At 43.8% G+C, this 22,738-nt stretch overlaps 1 protein-coding gene across 1 annotated transcript; it reads right to left on the reverse strand.

Moving 5' to 3' along the window:
* Nucleotides 1–14,700: 14,700 nt before the first annotated feature.
* Nucleotides 14,701–20,834, reverse strand: LOC122178755 (lymphocyte antigen 6E). Its single transcript, XM_042869155.1, has 3 exons — nucleotides 20,694–20,834; nucleotides 16,556–16,675; nucleotides 14,701–15,526 (listed from the first exon to the last, which is right to left on the reverse strand). Exons 1-3 carry the CDS (start codon nucleotides 20,743–20,745, stop codon nucleotides 15,318–15,320), a joined length of 381 nt encoding a protein of 126 aa, XP_042725089.1. The 5' UTR covers nucleotides 20,746–20,834; the 3' UTR covers nucleotides 14,701–15,317.
* Nucleotides 20,835–22,738: the final 1,904 nt, after the last annotated feature.

A 22,738-nucleotide genomic window follows, 5' to 3' on the forward strand; every position in this document is an offset into this window, starting at 1 on the left:
ATTCTGGTGGCAGCAGGATGAGGAGCTTATATCAAGATCAATGTCTATGCACCATGTGGTCACATTCCACCATTTGAGGCTGTGGCATTGCTGCTCATGAGGAGCTGTCTGCGACAAGAGGATTTCTTACTCCCTCAGGAATGCAAACAGCCATATGTCATACATCTCTTCATATTTGACCTCATAAGCTGGTTATGGAGGAGAAACAATTGAATTTCACAGCTGGACATATAAAGGTTTACATGGCATCTCTGAAGATACAGAACTGATGGGGTTTGCTTTCTACATTCACATCCCAGATTGATCACATCCAATATTAAGTTGCTTTTGTATGACCAGCAAAGGTGGACAGAAATGAAGCAGGAAGGATTGTAAGGGGTGATACTTCTAGCCATGAAAAACTCTCTAATCCTCTGCCAAGGAGAAAAATCCCCCAAACTCTACACCCTTGGTTATTTCCCAAGGTGGACTGCCAAAATTGTCCTTGACTTCATGCAGACAACAATGCATTACTAAATGGAGCTGGAAAAATCAGCCCTGCAGTATTTTGGGTCAGGAGCTTTGAGTCCCAGCCTGTCTTACCCAATTCTGACAGCTGAAGTTTAATAAAATATAAATGCAACGTATAATTAGAGAGAGCCGCTACACACATGGCATTAAATGCGCTGGCTGGCTTCAGGATTAAATTTGAAAAAAAAATAGGAACTAAAATTAAGAGAAAAAAAAAAGAAAAAAAAAAAAAAAGAAAAAAAAGAAGATGAGAGTCAGACAAGAACACATAGAAAGTTGAAATTTGTATCAGAGAAATAACCGTAGAATCAAATTTTATCTTTAACACATCCTACAGAGCCTAAACTAACAATCTCAATGAGAACATGATGGTCCTGGCCATCTGAAAGGATGGAAATATTTCATAGACAGATTTTTGCTGAAAATTCCCCAAAGTGGGAGGCTTTCACCTTGCATCTCCCTCAGCAGTTTGGACAAGGCAGAGTGGAAACTTACCAAACTCCATGCCAGCGATGGCAACCAACAGAAGAGGCAGAAAGAGCTTCATCTTTTGTGGATCCTTGCCACCTGGTCACTAAGCTGCTACCTGTCTTCACCACAGGATTTAATGCTACACCTCCTGGTGCCTTGCCGTATAGTGATTCCAGCCTGAGATTCAATTCTACTGGAAAAAACTAGTCTAATTGAGCTATAAATGTATTTAACCATCCACAAAGTAAGCCACACCTTCTGTTATACAGTCATTTCTTTTCAAGTTCCTTGAAGAAGAAAATTAGGGTTTAGCTGATGGACAATAGCTGAGGTTGTTTAAGCTGGATCCTTTGTGTCTAAGCATGATGTGCAAGCCTAGGGGTATTAAATCATTCCAGTATCTCTGCTTTGCAGCTTGTTGATGTTTCTTTTCTTTTTCTTTTTTTTTTTTTTTTTAATTATGGTTAGAGAAATGTTGGTGGTTTCCATGCACTTTGGGAAAAAAACATCTGTATCTGTGAACAGCAAGACACTAAATCCCATGTACTGGAGAGCTGGGCAAACAGGAATCTGATGAGGTGCAATAAGAGCAAATGCACCTCATTGCACCTGGGGAGGAATAACTGCATGCATCAGTACAGTCTGGGGACCAACCTGCTGGAAAGGAGCTCTGCAGAGAAGGACCTGAGTATGCTAGCAGACAGTAGGTTGGCCATGAACCAACCTAGGAGGAAAGAAGGGACAGCTGAAACAAAGACATTCTTGGAGATATTTGCATCATTTTTGTTACCTACGAAATCATTGGAGGAAGCTTACTCAGGTTTAGTATCACTTGAGCTTCTGAAATGTGAAAAATAATTGGTCCTTCTGGGTCTTCTTTTCCAGATAAACAACCCAGTCCTCGTCAGTCCAAACTTAAAGTTCCAGTTACTGTCCTATACTGGTGGTAGGTGGATGGTTGGACTAGATGATTCTATGATTCTATGATAACTGTCACTTAGAAGCAACACTTCTGAGTTATCTACATCCTCATGAGTTCAGAACAATTGTTTTCTCAGTGGCACCATAATAAAGTCATTACGTTGATTATGGAAGTCTAGTAGCTCATTCCAGCTCTGAATTATCTAGGGAAAGATATTTTGGTATGTTCTTGGTATGACATTCGTCAAGTTGAGCTGAGAGAATTTTATAATCTATTAAGAAGGGGGAAATGTTCTGATTGTGTTTGCTTTCTTCTTAAGAAAAAAACTAAACATGGAAAGGGGTGTGGATTCTAGTTTCTGGTATCAAGTGGCCTCAAAAAAATGTGCACTAGATGAATGGTTTCACTTGCACATCTGAAATGTGATCTTCATTACATTCTAAGTTTTTTGAACAGAAGAATTTTTAAAACAGTGCTGACACCTTTCTTAAAGCCTGTGCATTCCTTCAGTTTGGAGGGTTGCTTAGGGGGATGACAACATAACTCACTTGTTTATAGTTTCAGTTGATCTCATCTGAGTAAGTCTTTAAGCAGCACCTGAGATGTTTCCTCTTCTACATCCACCTTATGCAATTGCTTTGCAGTTTTGGCAAGCCAGAAAATAAGTAACAAGAACTAATAGGAAAGTCCAAACAGCATTTCATTGAACTTATTTTTTCTTTTGTGGGTATTCAAATCCTGTACTGCTGGGGTTTTCTATTAATTACAGAGAAGAAAAAGAATTTAAAAGGACATAAGCCATATAAACCTGACTCAGCGACAAGATATATTTGAAGAAAAAAATAAATTTTCTACTGTATGAGTTCAAATGCAAATAAATGGAAGAATCTGCTGCATTTGAGAGGCATTTTTACTATAAATATAAGGGAAAGTTCCATTTAATTTTTATTTCCAACCTGACGAATCTGGGCCAAGCCATTTTCCTGTCCTAGATACAGTCTCCCGGAGAACAAGATAGGCCTTAAGTTGCACCAGGAGAGGTTCAGGCTGGATATTAGGAAAAATTTATTCTCAGAAGGATTGGCAAGGCATTGGCACAAGCTGCCCAGGGGAGTGATGGAGTCACCACCTCTGAAGGTGTTCAAAAAACATGGAGCTGTGACAATGAGGGCATGGTGGTGATGGGTTAATGGTTGGACTTGATGATCTCAGTGATCTTTTCCAACCTTTATGATTCTGTCACTCGAAGAAGGCATTGTCAATTGTCATCTGGTGGAATAGTCCTTCAACTGTTGGAACATGTTGGAAATATGCCATAACTTAGATTCCAAATGCAATACACTCCAAAACCCAACCTTCCCAGTAGACCTACTTTCCCCGGTTACCAGACTGAATGGGACTTGCCAAGAAGTCCTATGAGATGTCCGCACACCTTTGTGGTAAAGCTTCAGCATCCATGGGTTGAATGTGTGCTTGAAGAAATGCAGGCACTGGTTTCAATTTAGAGCCTTTTTGACTTAATCATCTTAAACCCTCCATTCTATTGATTCTATTCATCTTTTCGCATATTTGCTAGAAATCCCACATATTTCCAGAAAGGAAATGCTTTGATAGGATTTAAAGGTAGATGTGCAGGGATGCTGAAATAACTGTGTTGCATGCTAGCACTAGGCTTTTGCTGCACACCTACAAGTAGGTTAAACCTGAGAATACTCCTGCAACACGAGTAAATATTATTATATCAAGATCAGACATAAGAAGCTGAGATGCAGAGAGGTTAATTAGGCGTATGCAGTAAGGTAGTAGCAACTCCAGAAATAGAGACAGCATTGTATTCCACATGGTTTAACCACTAGTTAATTCTTCTTTTTCATGAGTACTCTACTGCTATTTTTGTGTAACCCTGATAATAAGTGCATGAGTTACTGGAAGCAACAGGAGCAGGGATTGACCTTAAAAGCAGATGCTTAGAGGTATATTTTTAGCCCTACCAATGAATTACTAGATGACCTTGGAAAATTAACCTCAGTTTCCCAACCTTTGATATTAAGTTAGGGCTTGTTTTAATGTTAATTATACCTACAATATAAGCTATGTATTAGAAAGGTTAAAAAGGAGATTTGTCAAACAATTCATTGTTTTCTCCTAGTAATTACAAAATAATGTCAACGATGAAAGCCACTTAAGGAAGGCAGCAGCAAGAATGGGTTTGTCTAATGAGCAAACCTGCTGGTGTGGAGAGATTAAATGACATGAACTTCACCTCTAATGCATAATCTCCCCCATTCATCTCTTGTGGACACCATGATTCTGCAGAGATTGGAGCACTTTGCACCTAGAAAGAGAAAAATTAAACATCCATCTCTTCTCTCCTCTCCTGCTCTGATGAGGAGTGTCTTTAAAAGTTAAAGAGAAATCTGGAGAAGTGAGGTAAAAGCCAGACATTACCAAGGCTGAATCTGGCATATCCCTATGACTGCATGTATCAGGAATCCAACCCTGCACATCTCTTGAAGCCATTTCCATTCAGGCATCACTCATTAACTTATTAGTCACAGCAGTCTTATTCCTACTAATTGATTTTACTACAATTCCCTACAGTGAATGGCCAAGACCTAACATGTCTGGGGCTGGATTAAAAACTGTTATATCAGAATGGCTTTGCAAAACATTTCAGCCATCCCTTAAACCCATAAATGCCAGGTAACTCTTGGAACTGAGTTGTTGGAAGATGCCCTTGGGGAAGGGGCATTAGTCTCCCTGATCTGACCAGCCAGAGGCCCAAAGCACTGTACTAAGGACAGATTTGTGGCTTTTATATCTGATAGAAGGTCAGTCTTTCTATAGCCTGGAGATGCAAATAGGCATAGAAAGCTTGGCAGCTCTACCAACACTTTTTCATCTTGATACTGGATGTCAACTAGTGCAAGACATGGGACAAACTGATCAGAGCAAACCGCAAGTCTGAGAAGTTTCCTTAATTTTGCTTCTCTTCTGAAATTCCTACTGGACTCTATGAAATTTATCCTCCCTACCCCAGGCATTCAAAGTGCACTGTGCCTGATCATCTCTGTGTAATTACCAGGATGGAGAGGTAGGGAACAAGATGATTTTATAGGGAGTCATGTTCCTTGTATATAATAATTCATTAGGTTTAGGGTTTTTTTAAGCCATCTTTCTTTCTTTTTTTCCTTTGAACTTGGTGCAGGTACTTCTTACCCTTAGGTAATTTAGACTGATCTACACATAGCACTTACAGGGGATGTTCCAGGAGTTAATAACTACCTAGGTGTGTTCCCCCATCTGTTTACAATATGCAATAAGAGTCACATCTTTATAATTAGTGGGAATTCGTATTCCTTCCATACCAAATTTTTCTAGTCCCTCTTTGTCTTTTTTTTTTTTTTTTCCTGGTTGATTGGATTTTTTGTTGTTGTTGTTTGTTTGTTTGCTCACTTTGCTTATAACCCATTATTTTTTCCCTTGTCATAAGCCCTAACTGACTTAGGAAGTAGTCACTTGCTTCAAGATTATTTACTTCAATCAGCTTTCCTGTTAATGTTGAAGGAACATAAATCACTTGCTCAGCTTTTTCATCGCCTGACTTAATTATTCCCTATGTTCTTCAGGTCTTAATCCAATTAACAGGAGATATTTTCCTATCTGAGTCACTTCCATTGACCCTGAAGGGAAGAACAAGGACAACACATGTAAAATACAAAATGGCCTGGCTGAAAGGAAATGGCTCTCTCTTCAGGCCCTTATTGTCTTCCTATAATGCTACAGTGCTTGGCATTGAAGCTGGAAACTTCTGTTTATTTTTGGACTGGTAGGAGTGTATCTTCAGGTTCAGTCTGCTCAAACCAGTAGAAAGTCTATGTGTCTTGAAGCTACCCACACAACCCACGTGATAGAATGTGAGAAACATTATCAAAAGCCTTACAGAAATCAAAAAAATAACATCAACCGGCTTCTCTTGGTCAACTAGATGGGTGACCTTATCATAAAAAGAAATTAAGTTAGTTAAACAAACTTTCCCCACATGAACCCATGTTGGCTGTGACCCATGACCACATTGTCCTTCAGGTGTTTTTCAATAACTGCCAGCATAATTTTCCCTGTAATTTTAACAGGCACTGAAGTGAGACTCACAGGCCTATAATTACCAGGGACTTCTTTCTTGCCCTTCTTGAAAACTGGAACGTTTGCCAGGTTCCAGTCAACTGGGGCCTCTTCAGATTCCAAAGTCCATTGAAAAGTAATTGAGAGAAGTCTTGTGATGACATCAACCAGCTCTCTGAGTACCCCAGCATGAATCCCATTGGGTCCAATAGACTTACATACATCCAGGTGGAGCAGCAAATTGCACACCAGTCAGGGCTTGAATGAGAATTGATCATTACTGCAGTCATGGTCCTCCAACTCAGGTCTCAGAGCTCATCATCACTGTTGAAGGCAGAGGCAAAGAAGGTATTCTGCTTTGTCTATACCCCTTGTTCATAAGATGACCATTCTCATCAAATAATGAACAATTGTTCTCACTGGTTCTCTTTTTTTGCTTAAAATATTGAAAACAAATAAACAAACAAAACAAAGCAAAATAAACAAACAAAACAAAACAAAACAAAACAAAAAACCACACTTTTTTGTTGTCTGCCACAGATTCAGTCAGTTTCCATTCTAACTGATCTCTGGCCACACAAATTTTCTCTCTAAAAAGGAAAACAACATCCCTGTAGTTTTCCCATGTTGCCTGACCTTGCTTCCAATGTCCATACACTCTTTTTCGGCCTAAGATGATGAAGAAGATCCCTGTACAGCCAAGCCAGCCTTCTGTTCCATCTGCTCAACATTAAAAATTTTGGAATTTCCTCTTCCTGTGTAATATTGAAAAAGTGACAAGCACTGAAGAAAAGAACCCTGCAGCTATGGAGATGTGATTTTTTTTTCCCAGCCATTTGACCAACTCAGCCTGTCTGATATTCCTGGCAAATGGGCAAAGAAAGGTCTGAGTGCACCTGTCATCTCCCACCAAGACTGTCACTTCAAGAAGGTAGGGCATGATTTCCCCTTTGTGAATCCATGCTGATGACTCCTGATCACCGTCTTGCCCTTCTTACATCCAGACACAATTTCCAGAATAAGTTTCCCAGAGGCTGAGATGAGACTGACTAGCCTGCAGCTCCCCAAATTCTCCTTGATCTTATCTAACAGAGGTCTGATGTTTGCTTCCTTCCAGTTGTCAGGAACCTCTCCCATCTGCCATAGTTTTTTAAAGACGTTGGGAAGAGGCTCTTCACCAAGAGGTTGGTTGGGAAGTGGAACTGGCTGCCCAGGGAAGAGATCATGGAACCATGCTTCTGGAGTTCAAGGAACATTTGGACAACTCTCTCAGAAATACAGTTTGAATTCTTGGTGGTCCTGCGTGGAGCCAGGAGTTGGACTCTGATTCACCCTCAACAGGTTTACTGATGACACCAACCTTAGGGCTGCAGCTGATACAATAGAAGGAAGGGGTGCCATCTAGAGGCACCTGGACATACTTGAGAAGTGGTTTCATGAAAACCTGATGAGGTTCAATAAGGCCGAGTACAAGGTTTTGCACTTGGGTCGGGGCAATCACAGATATATGTACAAAGTGGAAGAAGAACTCATTGAGAACAGTCCTGCTGAAAAGGACTTGGGAATCCTGGTGGATGAAAAGCTGGACATGAGCCAGCAGTGTTCTGTTGCAGCCCAGAAGGCCAACCGTACCCAGGGCTGCAACAAAAGAGGGATGATAACAGAATGAGAGAAGTGTTTGTCCCTCTCTATTCTGTCCTTGTAAGGTTCCATCTGGAGTACTGTGACCAGGTCTGGGGCCCCCAGGAAGGATGCAGAGCTGTTGGAGTGAGTCCAGAGGAGGGCCATGAAAATGCTTAGAGGGCTGGAGCACCTCTCCTATGAACAAAGGTTGAGGGAACTGGGCTTCTTTAGCTTAGAGAAGAGGAAAGAAGTCTGGGGGGGACCTCGTTTTGACCTTCCAATATTTGCAAGAAGAGTATAAACAGGAGGGAGAACAACTGTTTATGAGGGTGGATGGTGATAGGACAAGAGGAAATGTTTTTAAACTGAGACAGGTTAGACATTAGGAGGAAGTTTTTCACACAGAAGGTATTGATGCTTTGGAACAGGTTGCCCAAGAAGGCTGTGGATGCCCCATCCCTGGAGATGCTCTAGGCCAGGTTGGATAGGACCCTGAGCAGCCTGAAATGATGCGTGGCAACCCTTCCCATGGCAGTAGGATTGGAACTAGGTGATCCTTGAGATCCCTACCATCTAAAGCCTTTCATTGATTCCACAGTTCTGTGATTCTTGTGGGTCCCTTCCAAATTTGGGTATTCAGCTATTCTATGATTCTTAGACTCGTCTCTGTTTTCTGAAGAAAGTCTCATGTACTTGCTCCTGGTCTGTACCAGACATTCACCGCATCATCACTGCATTATTGATCTGCCTGCTAATCCCATCAGCTTTCAGCCAACTCTTCACTCATCCCGAGGTAGAGCTTCAGGCATTTCAGCTTCTCTCACATGAAGGGTTACTTTTCTTCCTCACTTTCCCAACCTGTCCTTCCCAAACAGCCTGTATCTGTCCATGACAGAACCTTGAGTTGTTCAGCATGGAAAAGAGGGCTCAGAAAGTTTAACAACATGTGAGCTAAAAGAGGGGCAGAGAAAAGATTATCTTGGGCTGTCCTTGAGGATGCTTATAGAAAAGGACAAACAGCACTACACACAGACTGTAGGAACAGAAATTCTGATCCAATATAAGGACAAATATTTCTCCACGTGAGTGTTCAAAAAAAAAAGAAGCAGAGAGGCCATGGTGTCTCTATGCTTGGGATGCATGCTGAGCTAACACACCTCTTCCTCCTCCCCAGATTCCAGATAAGCTTCTTATTGTACCATTTCCCTTAGCAGAAGTGGGTTTGCGGTCCTGGTACATCTACACATGCAGGACGTCCCACTGAGGATCTGGGGCCTGCCACTGCCATCTTCTGGCAAGAGAAGAAATCGCAAATGCCTCATTCTGGCCCCATTTCTGCAAGGGAAGATTTTTAGTAGTTCTTGATTTTTCGTAGTTCTTCATTTTCACTGTTTTTAGACCTCGAATTTCCTATTCAACTGGTTCCAGGAAGCTTCGGGATGAGTTATATACATATGAAAAGGAGAAAGGGAGAAAAATTCAGGAAAAAAACAAAACAAAACAAAACAAACTGCCTTGAATAAAGCAGGAGTTGAATTCCAACATGATACCCATGGTCTATGCCATGCCCTGATAGATGCCCTGAGTATTGACAAGTGGTCACATGCAAGGTTCCACCGTACAGCCAGTGGGTTATTGTACTTGGTTTTTGTCTTCTTTCTTCGAATAGTGATATCAAATAGACGTCTCTCCTATAAACAGCAAGTTTAGCTGGTCTGAGCTCAGCAAATGTCCCTCCCTCATTCAATGATTCTATGATTTTATGATCCACTTGTGTGGGGTTTTTTTAATCATTTTGCATCCACACCTCAGATTTTGACTTGCAAGCTGCCTACATGCTTATCCCAAGTCCTCTGACAAAACTAGGAAATAATATACCTGTTTCCCGCAGACTACCCCTCCATCTCAAGAGGTCTTCCTTGACATAATCAACATCTCCTTGGAAGGCTAGTGAGTCCAATGTTTGTGGAGCCAAATGAAACTGAAACAGTGGCAACAACCTGAGTCATTTGTTTCCAGAAACACTTTGGATATTGGCACTACATCTCTCAGAGATGCTCACCTAGGAATATGGATTTTAATGAAGAAAACAGCTTTGGCACATCAGGGTCAAAACATTAATGGTTTTCTCTCAGATCTAGAGAAACAGAATCCCCTAAGCACTCATAAATGAGGCTGCAAAACATGGAAGAGCAGTGGAGAAGATCCTTTTGCAGGAAGGACAAATTCCAGTTTCTGTTATCCAGAGAAAAATATTTATTTATTTGTTTCAAACCTAAGAAACCCATTGCTGTTATTCTGCATTTACTACGCATTGCTCAGGCAACATAATTTCCTTCTTCCATGATACTGAGGCTAGGGTCCCTCAAGACAGGCAGTCCCTGGCCTTTGTCCATCAACAGGAAAAGACTCCAATGGCCTTCAGATGGTAAGTACAAATTTATCCCTCCCCTAAAGTCTGTAGGCTCAGATTCATGGCTGTGCTCCTTGTGGCCAGCCTGCAACTCCCAGTCCTGGGTTTTGGGTCCAATCCAAAGCAATACTCTGTAATGAATATCTGTAACTCAGAACCATCCAAAAGAAACTGTTCGAAGCGTAACTTTTCTATTAATTCCATATCATTTTATTAGAGTATAACAAACAATATGTAACGTACACTACACGTATATTTATGTTAATATATTGAAAGAAATCAATATGTTTTTATTCTGCTTATTCTGTTACAATAAAGGTAATACACAATTACAAAGCTCACGCATATGCATTAGTAAAATTGACATTTCTTGGTAACCATCTCAGTGAAATGAGATCATTCAACAAAGCTGAAATAAAATGTATTAATTTTTTTTTTCTGCAACACTTTATTGGCCTTATTATATTTTCATGAAGTGTTTCAGTTTTGATTAACTGGTAGGTTTGAGGCTGGAAAAGTGTTCAGAAAACGTTGGACCTGGGAAGCCTATTATCTTTTTATTTCTCAATTGACACTAACAGCACAGAGTTGGACAAACTAATACATGCCATCAACTTCTGAAGCCTCTCATTTTCCGCTTTGCATGCAATTATGTGGTTAAAGGTAGTTCACCCTTGGGTCCCGACTCTCTGTTTCATTTGTATTAAGGTTTTCTCCTTGACCTGTGAGATCTTGGCTTCAAAGCATCTCTATCAGGTCTAGCAAAAGCCAGTAGATGGCAGGGTTGACTCAGGGCTTTGCTTGACTGTGCACCATAAATGCTACCAGCAAAATGCAGATTTATAGAATCATAGAATCATAGAATCAACAAGGTTGGAAAAGATCTAAAAGATCACCCAGTCCAACCGTTCACCTATTCCCAATAGCTCCCACTAAACCATGTCCCTCAACACAACATCCAGCCTTTCCTTGAACACCCCCAGGCTCAGTGACTTCACCACCTCCCTTGGCAGTCCATTCCAGTGCCTGACCACCCTTTCTGTAAAGTAATACTTCCTAATGTCCAGTGCATTTGTGCATGTCTAGCTCTGATTCAGCTTGATACCCTCAAACAACAGCATTTCAGATAGGAAGGCAGTTCATCAAAGGAAAATACTCAAGACCCACATAACCTGCAGTGAAAGAACCCAACTTCGGCATGCAAATCACTGAGTTCACAAGACTGAGGGTCTTGTAACAGCATTCTAAACATCTAAGCATCCAGATGAGTATCACACCCGCCTTCCCCAGAAATGGACAGCTGTATCTCACTCCAGCATGAAAGCACAACCTCCACACATCCTGCAGGATTGGTGGGACCACAGCCATCTCCATTGCAAACGTCTCCAGGAGGAAAGTTATCTCAAGTAATGCATAACTTGAATGAATCAGCACCAAGCAAGGACATCCTCTGCATATCAGGATCAAACAATTGGCAATATTTGTTCTGGCTGTTTGTTCAAGGAAGTCACATGAAGTCTTATTATTTTCCAAAAGGAGAAGGTCTGTCCTTTTGCAAGAAAAGAATCTCAAATCAGTGTTTGGAAGAACACTATTCATATTTTAAGTCCTCCTTTCAGCAAATAGCAAACCCAGTTGAATTTGAGCAGAAAGCACTGGTGCTGCAGTGTACAGCATGTACAGACAATACATAAAAAATGGGAGCCCTTGTGACGTTAACACAGTGGTGGGTGGCAGCAGCTGCCATTGGAAATACAGCTATTTCCAGAATGGAAGCACAGAAACACAGGTTGCCCAAGGAGGCTGTGGATGCCCCATCCCTGGAGGCATTCAAGGCCAGGCTGGATGTGGCTCTGGGCAGCCTGGTCTGCTGGTTGGCGACCCTGCATATAGCAGGGGGTTGAAACCAGATGATCATTGTGGTCCTTTTCAACCCAGGCCATTCTATGATTCTATGAAACCATTTTATCATTAGCGTGCTCCAAAGTGGGCAGTTTTTGACCTAAGCTGTTCAAATTTTCCAGTAAAAATTGCTCCAGGGTATTTTACATAAAGCAAAGCTGTCTCCCCTTAAAACCTTTTTCTGGTCAGAAAAGGTGAAGATCTGAGATTTTCACAAAGATTTCAATCTCTAATTCCATCAACCAAGTAAACATATGCAAAGCATTTAAGGGCTGGCCCTCCAGCTCCAAATCAGCTATTTGGTTTAACATGCCTCCAGTTTCAATGCTCTGTAAATGCTCGGTTCTTACTCTATTTTCTTCATGTTGTTAATGTTTTTAATTACTACATTTGCATATTTTGAGGCTTTTTACCTCTGGGCTTTATGACAGCTGAGGTTCTCACATGATTTCAGGTGATTGGAGATTCAGGTGCAAAAAAATATCTACAGCAAGAACTGTTCATATGATGCCTGGAATTAAACTATTGAATTACATCTCTTGAACTTGACAGGCTGCTATACCCTCCTTGTGTCTCAAATGCACATATATCAATCAACGTGATCTTCACCAACGGTGTTTGAAAGGAAAAATTGCAAATCTCTCTTCTCCTCCATACTAAGTGTACAAGAATATACCGTGCGAGAAACAGAAAATGAGAGTGAAGAAAAAAGGAAGAAAAAAATATCTCCATAGGCAATCTATTTACCATCTTTATGCTTAAGAACATGTGCAAGTTAACCTTCAGATCACATGCCTTGGCAATGCCATTAATATAACATTTCTATAGGTTATATAGCCTGCTGACCACACTTTCTGCTCCCTTGCTCCTTTTGTAAGCAATTCCTTGTTATGAGGAAACTTTAAAATGCCAAAATAAGAACAAATGGGCCATTCGTCTGATTTTCAGGTGGTCCTGAGTGGAGTATATTCTGTAATTCTATGATTGGAAGAAGTGACTATGCCTTCCAATCCTGCTCTTAGCTTTATCCCAAGGCATTCTCTGGTGTGAAAGCCTCAGGGCAGCCTTGCAAAGGCACAAATATGTATTAGGACATAACTATGCTGGTGGCTTTTAAATCTAGTTATTCCATTGCTGTTGCAAGGATAATTTGCGTCCAAAACTAAGATTAGCAGGTAGCTAGAAGAGCCAGAGTCCCACTGCTGATGGGTAGAACACTCCAGGCGCTGCCTTGGTCTCACATAATGGCACCCCCATCCCTTTGATCTGCATTTATCCCACAGGAACTACAGCATTTACTCACACCAAGCAGTGAGGAACAACCTTATCCTGAAAAAAAAAGGGATTCTAACCCTTTCAGGATGGAGGCTTGAAGGCTTAGGTGCAAGGAAGCTAGGGGATATTAACTGCCCCACCCTTGTGAAATTCTTCCATGGCTTGCCACATGCTAATGCACATAGCAGAGGTCTGGACACTGGATCACAGTGCACCCCGAGCAGGATTGAGCCTTGCTAAACCTGGATGACGATGGAGGTTGAGATAAGCAGAGGAAGGCACATCTCAAGCCTAGTGAGATAATAGAGTACCGTGCGTTCTTACCAGACTCATCACCTAATTGTGGGTTGCACTCACGATGACCAGCCATTCCTGTTGTATACCCCATCATTAGCCTCTATGACAGTTTAATTAATAGATGGGGAGCAAAGGAAAGGAAGCAAAGACATAATAATGCTTTTGTTGTAAGATGTCCATACAACTGCACACATCTTTCATTGATAAGTTGCTCATTACTAATTTAAGTGGGGACAGAGATATATAATTGAATAGTGTGTGCCACTTGGGAGTTCGTTTTCTTTTTGACACAAAATAGAAGAAACACAATCAAAGGAAAGGAGGGCAAGGCTGAAGAGTACCAAATATTACAATCAAATTTTGCTGCTAGAAAAGAAAAAAAGCCCAGTGCACTTCTCATCAAACTGTGGAATCTTAGGCTTTTGCCTTAGATTAAGGCTCACTTTTGACTTGTTTTGAGTCTAGCAGGTAGGAAGAGTAGGTAGGAAACCAGTAAAACGTGGAGGCAGCAGGAAGACACGTCTCCCATGGGATGGCTGAAAGCCTCCAGGAGCAGTGCAGTGGAGAGATCTGGCAAAATCCTGGGATCTGGAAGGCAGCAGATGTGGCAGGTTTGGTGAAGTCACCTTCTGTAGTCCAGACACCGTCAACCATCCAGGGATTGCAGCTTAAACTTAAATTTCTGAATACTCATCTCTTCACCTCAGACTTCATTACCTTTTGCAAACAGACCTTTGGCCCTGGCTCATTCAGGTATTGAAGTTATCCATTATCATGATCCCAAGTCTGTAAGCAGGGAAATTGAGGCACCAAGTCTCTTCATCACGCAGACTAACTTGTACAAGGCTAATTTGCAGTGTTAGGAGTAATAGGGTTGACTCAGATCCCAACGACTGGCATTTTTCACAAAAATGCACCTGGAAAAAGCAATGCCCAACGGATGTGAAGCATGCTGGCCAAAGGGTATTTTATCAGGGCTCTCAGAAAAGAGAGGGACAGGGAGGAGGTGGACTCGCTGCTCAGAGGTGAACTGCTGAGATGGAGTGCTCAAAAAACACTTGAGAGGGTAAGAAGCTCTCATGCTGGGCATAATATTTGAGTTTTCCTCAAGTGTTCCTAATCTCTCTGGTGGCAGCAAGGAAACACACACAGTACACATCCCCACTCAGGTAACAACAGGAGCATGTTTATTCAGGTCTGGCACTTACAGAGCTCAGAGGGACAAGGTACACGTCATTTGTTTTCCAGAAAAAGTCAGCCCGAGATTGGAAGAAATTTATAAAAAGAGACTCCAGCTGCAGGGGTTGGGAATTTGTCTCCACTGGGGTCATGCGTTCCCCATGCCTGGGGGGACATGTTGGGGCACACTGGTGCCAGGCACCTCCAGGACCATCTGAACACTTGAGTGAGCGGTGTCTGGGGACAATTGCTTCTCAGTGAGTCCCAACCTTGTTTTAAGCAACCTTAGAAACTGGGGGCACAGGTTAAAAAAGCAGAAACCTTTCCAAAACAATCCACCGGGAAGTGCTAGAGTGCAGTGGGGTATGTCCGAAGGAGGAGGAGAAGGGTTAGGCCCAGCCACTCAGGTCTCTGATACTGGAAGCGCATAAAGTCTGGGAAACAATCACTGTTGGAAGCCTGTTGAGAAGTAGAAGATCTCCTTGTAGGCAGCAATAGAGAAGACATCAGCTAATGAGACCTGTGATGGCCAATGGAAGACAAGGCGCCATGTTGCAGAGGTGCAGAGGTCCCCGGGCGCTGGGTCTTCTTTGGCCTTCCCCATCACTCACGAGCCCTGAGGATGTAGGCAAAGCTAACCAGGATACTCAAGGCCAGGACAGCATAGCTGGCTTTAACGCTGCTAGAGCCACTGATGTTGCAGAGGAAGGAGTCGCAGCAGTAGACGGAGGCAGCCGCAATGCCGAGGTTAATCCCAGCACTGGGGCAAATGGGAGAGCAGCCTTTGGAGATGGACTGGCCAGACTTGCCACCTGAATTTAGGTTGGGAAGAAAAGCAGAAAGGAGATGAGTTTAAAACTTTTCAGCTTTCAGATCACATTTTGCAAAGGAAATAATTGTACTGAAAAGACAAGCAGCATAGAAGTTGTTGACTTTCTCAGTAAACTACATCAATCTTTGCCTCAATAAACATTCCCGCTGACTTTCCATAATACACAGCACCTCTTCCAGGCAGCTGGACAGAATTTGGAAATGTGGTGGGAAAAAAAATCTCAGAAGTCCCATTCAAGCTCAATCCTCAGGTGAGACTGGGAGAGTCAGAGAGGGATTCACGAGCAAACACTGTGTTCTGAGCTTGGCACAGCTTGCATTTACCAGTGAGAACAAGAAACAGGAAGTCGTTAGCAAGTGACAGGTTTATAAAAGCTTCCAGCCCCTGTTTATGCATGCACGAGCCACCCACATTATGGACTGCAAAACTTGGGTTTGAAACTGTCTTCCTTCCTGCATGCCAGAAGCAGAGGCTGGAGGAAAGTGAGGCAACCCAGAGTGGGATGCAGGCTTGGCAATACCACCAGGAGACCTGCCAGAGCAGCCTGCTTTCCTGAGAGATCCTTCAGATTTTTCCTGGTGCCTGTTCCCTTATGCCAAAAGCCCATGCTTGGTGAAGAAATTTGCAAATTCCTGGCAATCCTGCTGCACCCAGAGAGCAAAGCAATGGAAGGACTCAGGGATAACAACCAGAACAGCAGTCAGCACAGGGCAAAAGCAGGAAGGGTAACCCTTCCTGCAGAGGAAATCCTCTACCCCTCCACTGAATTCATCAGCAACCTTTTCTCTCCACTCCTAAATTCCCTTCAGACTCCTAGCACGAGTGCATGCACGTGAGCCTTAACATTACTTGGCTTGGCAGCAAGTTCCTCATAAAACACCCTTGAGATGGTCTGGCACTCAGCAAACAAGCCTCACTTTCTCTTTTCTCCAACCAAATGAAAGAAAATCTTCTTGCACCTCCCTAGGTGATCCAGCTAAGAAGGGCAGAAAGTCTCATCACCACTCACCGATTCCCACTCCGACATACGTTGTCACACAGTGGTTTTCATTCTCTGCACACTTGACAGGTGTCAGGCAGGCCCAGTTGGAGGATGCATCCGAGCACGAAAAGCAGACGAGCGTGTGGGCTGCAAGGAAAAGGCACATCTTAGCAAAGGGCCAGTGGGAAGATCTCTGTGCTGTGGCTCTCACCTCCAACACTCAGCACTCACTGCACCCAGCCAAAGCCCACGCTTGTTGCGTTAATCTGTGACAGGCTTTTTGCTCCCAAAATTTGGCCAAGTGAAGGGTTCAAGCAGAAGGAATACATTTTAAGGTCTTGGTTGGAGACTCAGGTTAGTTGGCCAATAAAAGTCTCCACGCAATTGCAGGTCTGCCTGCTACTCTACAGCCTGTTTATACCAAGAGCAGATCCATGTCAACCTGAAACACAAAAACAAGCTCAGGCTTGCAGGCTGGAGTCTGAAATTTAGGCTTACTCACCTTTGCCGCAGTGGTCACTGATGGGAAATGCCCCAGGTGTGATGTGACTACAGGTTTGAGTTTTTCATGGTGTGCCTTTGGCAGCAGGACACAAAGCTCAGGCTATGCTCAAGCTAACACATGGTAGAAATGATCTGCTAGCAAGAGCAAGCCCAGCATTTCAGCAAGGCCTGCAAGGACTTGTACTGCCCTGCTACCCAGGGAGTCATAGCAGTATGATGGCAGCATAGGCAACTAACTGTTCTAACCTGGGGCAAAGGGAAAACAAATGAACATGATTTCCTACATGGCAGACCCCCTAATGTGGTCTATCCCCTACACTAGGGGAATGGATTGTACTAGGCTAGCACCCTTCTCATATCCTTCAGGTCTGCCCATGTAAAATCAAAGATTGGGAAACAGCATTTAGTGGAGGGAAATGGTTGCAGAAACAGCCTGGACCAGTGACTCAGCATTGACATATGTATTTTGCAGTGGACAGATGATCTTCTCTGTATTTTACATACAGGAACATCACATCCACACTGCAACTGTTGACCTACATACACAGAGAGCTGGTCTGTTCCCAACGCTTGACAGGCTCTGATTTTGGAGCATTCAGACTGCAAACTCTTCCATGAAGCCCTGCCTCTCTCTTCCTTGTTTATAGGATGCAAAATGGAGGAGAGGAAGATTCAGGATGGGGGGAAGTACAAGGCTGCCTTGTACTCTTGCTTCTCATCCCTTTCACCCCCATGGCAAAGGGATTATTCCAAGGGGATATCAGAGAAGCCCTGGATGATTTTGCTAGGGTTTGGCAATCCCTGCTGTGGTATATTTTGAAGAATAAATTGGAAAAACGTTGATAGCAGCTGTCCCACTCTGCTATGGGCCTGCATGACCTCTTGAGGTTGTTCTCAATCTTGTCTCAGAAAAAAATATAAAAAGCCCTTTATGGGAAAATTGGGAAAAAAAAAAACAATTGTGCTCAGAAGAATGATTTTTGAGCAGCAATGGCCAAGGCAGGGGAAAAAAAAAGAATGAAGCAAAAACATAATAGCAAATCTCACAGAAACAGATCAAAGCAGGTTAGTGGGTGGGCCTGAATCCAGAGATGAAGCCAACATCACAACCCCCTAGCAGGAATTTCCTGGATTGTCTCATAGAGCCTTCAACCATCATCATCAGTCTGCCAATAAAGCAGTGTTACCCCAACATGCCAACAGCACAGTCACAGCCTACATAAAGCATCTGGGATTACCAGTTGACACCAGTTGAGTCAAGGCCTCAGGGCAGATTTCTCATTGGAACATGCCTTTGGGTCTAGGAGAGGAGGAGGACTAAGAGAAAGGCAGGACTGAGCCACTCATTGCAGGGCCATCATTGACTGTCAACATCAATTCCATGGATTGGCATTCTTCACTGGCTAAAAAATCAGCCTGAGACATCCAAGGAAAGCCTGGCTCCTTCCTTTTCCACTATCCTCAGTATGTCCCTACTCTCAAGTTTGAGCTCACTGTCCCAAACCCTTCTTCTTGCAACCACCCTGATGGCAAACTGAGGCCCAGAAAGGTAAAGCGACTCATTCCATCTCACGGGAATCATCAGCAAGCAGAAATTAAGTGAATTACAGACTTCCCATGAACATTATGGTAGCACATCCATTCCCGTAAGCATTTGCTTATTATGCTGAATGCACAAGTTGAGTGGTGCAGTACTATTCATTATGCCTTACAGATTACAGATACATACACATCAGAAATATTTGTATGTACAAATAAAAGTGCCTCTAGGCTTTAAATCCCCTGCCACTAGATCTACATTCTTAACACTGTCCTGTCCACACCTTTTCCTTTGTCACATCTGTCTATTACGCTTTGTCTAAGCGTAGACTAAGTCTTTCCAGGATGGGTAAGTCTTGCAGCATAGCTTAACAGAGGAAATATTCAGTCTTAATTAACTACTGCTGCTTTCTGCTTTGGCAAAACAGAACTAAATGACCGACTGCAGAGTGAGGAGAGCAAGCAGGCTGCGTACTTCAGACAAAAGGCACAAGAGGGAAGCAGAATTATTTTACGCAGCTGGAGACAGAGCACAGAGTTGGAGCTCAAGGCTAAAGGAAGAAAAAAAAAAAAAAAAAGACTGAACAATGCAAAAAAGAAAGCCTCGTTTTCATCAACTAGAAAAGGCAGTTTTCTTCAATAGGAAGAATTTATGTGTTTATTTGTTTGCCACTTGGCTCCTTGGAGGAACAAAGGGCTTCTAAACCAGAGCAGATCATTTGGGATCAATTCAGATAAGAGGCTGAACCCCTCCTTGCAAACAGCAATACAGGGACAACAAAAAAGCCTTTATAAGCCCACTCCAAAGCTCAGCAGCACCAGTGAAAAACGCTGAAAAATGCTGTTGCTTCGGCAGCTCTCCATTCATCCCTACCCAAATGTTCTTCTCCTTACACTGCTCTTAGGCGAGATTCTTACACACCATATGCCAGCTCTTCAGAGCACTTTGAACACCAGGCAAAAAAAAAAAAAAAAAAAAACCAACTCCCTGGATGTGTTGGAAATGTTTGCAGATAAAGCAAACTCACAGCAAAGCCTTTTGCCTGGGTAAGAAGAACCTAATCTTAAGTGGAAGTGGGTTTTTTTTGGAAGGGGCTGGAAGGTGGGGGAATGCATTAACCTCTTCTTGCCTGGGTCTAAGCACATGCCAGCTGGGTTTTGATGGAGAGCCAGAGCTTAAACTGCCAGTTGCTTCACAAACCCCAAGAGTAGGGGGATATAAGAAGGGCAGAAAACAATTAGTTTCTTCTCATTGGTGTCCTCGACAGCCAGAGAGAGGGTCTGTGCTTTCTGACAAGAGGGTCAGATGACAAAAAATTCTCCCAGTTTGCTCTTTGTCTGTCTTTCTCCAAGAACTGCCATAAGAAAACAACGCAGGGTTCTGCATGGCCCCATGGAGTTCGGCTAGGCAGAAATTGAGTCACAAAGACTGCAGACCTGCAACTTAGCCAACTTGCAGTTTCACACCCAGCAACAGGCAGCACTTTGGCCCGGGGTTCAAGAGCAGCTACAAGACGTTGCTCCACACGACCCCGTCCCTTGGGGGTGCCACCTCTCACCTGCTGGCCATATCAGCCTGTCGTTAAGAACGCTGGGGAACAACAGCAGCCAGAATCTCAAGCGGTTCTGCCCAGACTTGACTCCATCTGCCACAACCGGGGCAGGTCTCCATCTCTCCCTCCCCCCCCATCCTCCTTCCTCCCTTCCCTTCGGCAGCATCTCAGCCCATTTCAGCGCCGTTATCCCGACTCGCTGCAGCGAAAGGAGGGAGCGGAGCCACCCCTGCTCTTTGTTCGAGCTGTAACTGGGAAAGGCTCCAAAACACAGACGTGCACAGCTGGAGGTGCGCACCTATAATACAGACACTGAAGTTCCAGCTGCAAGAGGAACACTGCTGAGAGGTCTTGGCAAGATCTCTCTCCCTCTCCCAAAACCTCCGCCAACCCCCTGCACCACTCAGCCCCGTTCCCTCCCCCACTACCACCTCTTTTCGCTACCCGCATGCCTACAACTTCCAGACCACCCCCTGCAAGACGCAGACCCCACTAATTCGATCCCAAAGCAGGAAAAAGCTTGGAGGACCTCGGGAAGATGTGGTGGTATCCGGGGGTAGCCCTCTTACCTCTCTCTACGCACAGCACCGCAGCCAACACGGCGAGCAGAAACGCCTTCATGGTGCGGCGATGGGGCCGAGGAGATGCGCAAAGAGACGACAAGCGCGCTGTGCTAGCGGTAGGGCTGAGCGCTGGGGGCGGGAAAAGGGCACCGGCGACGCCCAGCGGTCCGCCTTCAAGCCCTGAGCCGCCCTCCCCCTCCGCCTCCCCGGCCTGCGCCGGTTTCGTTTCCCCGCTCCGTCGCTCCGGAGGCCGGGAAAGGGGTAGGTGTTGAAGGGGGGGAGGGATGGCGCGCGGAGTGATCAGAGGCTTCGTGAGAGCAAAACCAGCTTTTCTCCGGCCCCTTACCTCCCTGCCCCCATTTCAAGGCTTTTTCCACCCCGCCCCCGTTCGCTTCATTTCCCTGGGGGAAGGGCATCGTTCAGCAGGGGAACCCCTTACACGCAGATCTTCCTTCGTGCATAACCCTCTTTCGTGAGCAACGCGTTGCATTCACAACTCTTTTCATCCGCTGTATTTATGGCCCCAAAACACACATGCACAGATCCCTTGCGTGCACGTGTGCTCCTGATACATCCACAACCGCCCTGCATGCCATGTGTGTGCAGCTCCTTCTATGCGTGACCAGATCCCCTGCCTGCACAAATATATGCAAGACTCCTGACATGTGTGGTGCCTTCTTTGCATGTATGCTGCATGCACAGCCCCATGCATACAAAACTAGATGGACTAGATTATCTTTAAGGACTTTTCCAACTTTAATGATTCTATTATTCTAAGACCCAAGCAAGTAAGGAACCAACTTTTTGACCTGCCTACCAGATCCCAAGCGGGATTAGATGAAGACAGTGCTAGGCTAAGCAGCAGAGACAGCATGGGACATTCTGAGCTATGAGACAGGACAGGTCTTCAGAACACAGAGTGGTCCAATGAAAAGGATTGCAGTTGTGACCCAGGTTCTGTAGGTCCCAAAGAAATAGCAAAGTCTTGCTAGAGGAAATGAGCTTGGTAGAGGCTGCTGAGGAAGGGAGCCTGGGAAGTTTGCTGTTGAAGGGAGTCTGGGAATGCAGGTTTGACAAACTCTGTATGCCACAGCTGGATTTAATTCTGTAGAATCAGCATTTTCTGGCAAATGAGTCTGAGTTTTGTCGGAAGAAATTCCAGCTCTTGACTTTTCAGTGTGCATTCAGAGTCCTCTACAATGAAACCTCTTCCCTCATTTATTTCATGGCTCATTCTTATTTATCACTGCCAGTTATTCTAGCAGGAACTGAGTGTGGGTGGTGTCTTTTTGTGGTCTAATGTCTTCCACTGAAATCAGCTGCTAGTGCTGTTTCTTTCTTTGGTTTGTAACTCAGATGCACAAAGCCTGTCAAGTTTCAGCTTTGAAATACCTTGAGCATAATTCAGTTGCTCTGTGCACCATCGGTCACATTAACTCACAAGATACCAGTATCATAGAGTGACAATGACCAAGTTCAGGCATTATCTGCAAGAGTCAATCTGACTTTTTGTAGTACATATGTGAGCAATCTCATGGCACACATCTGGTTATCAGGAAGGCAAAGCATGTTCTTTCATCCTTCCTGCTCCTTTGGTGTCTTGTTTGCTCCACACATCCCCAGCAGAAACATACAAACACGTACAGCTCTCTGGTTTTCTCACCCCCACAAATTTAACATTAGCAGTTCCATTACTTCATGAAGAGAATTCTTTCCTCTGCTGGGAAGGAAGAAAGAGGACCTTAAAGTGACAGGACCACAGGATCTGGAGTCATCCCAGTAATACTGAAATGATGGGGTAAGGACAGCAGTAATTATAGGATGCTGCCAGTAGAACAGGTGAGCAGAGTGCCTGGGGACCAATTTGCTATGGTAGACGGTATGGAAAAAGCACCAGGTAAGGAAGCTCTTCTGAAAACTCACTGATCTAAAGCCCACATCTCCCACGCCACAGCCTTGGTAAGGAGAATGGCAAAGTTGTGATTGTCTCATGGCAGGGTTCTCTTTTCTAAAGCAACATACAGCCAACCACTGCTGAATAACCCAGTCTT

Source organism: Lagopus leucura, unplaced genomic scaffold (assembly GCF_019238085.1).
Source record: "Lagopus leucura isolate 7727_CA_CO unplaced genomic scaffold, USGS_WTPT01 Super-Scaffold_100002, whole genome shotgun sequence".
Lineage (NCBI taxonomy): Eukaryota > Metazoa > Chordata > Aves > Galliformes > Phasianidae > Lagopus > Lagopus leucura.

Excerpts from the sequence above, each read along its gene's own strand:
- LOC122178755 (XM_042869155.1), bottom strand. The coding sequence starts at position 20,745 with ATGAAGGCGTTTCTGCTCGCCGTGTTGGCTGCGGTGCTGTGCGTAGAG. Across the intron at positions 16,676-20,693 it reads GGTGCTGTGCGTAGAGAGAG|CCCACACGCTCGTCTGCTTT; the intron begins GTAAGAGGGCTA and ends TTTTCCTTGCAG. Across the intron at positions 15,527-16,555 it reads GTATGTCGGAGTGGGAATCG|GTGGCAAGTCTGGCCAGTCC; the intron begins GTGAGTGGTGAT and ends ACCTAAATTCAG.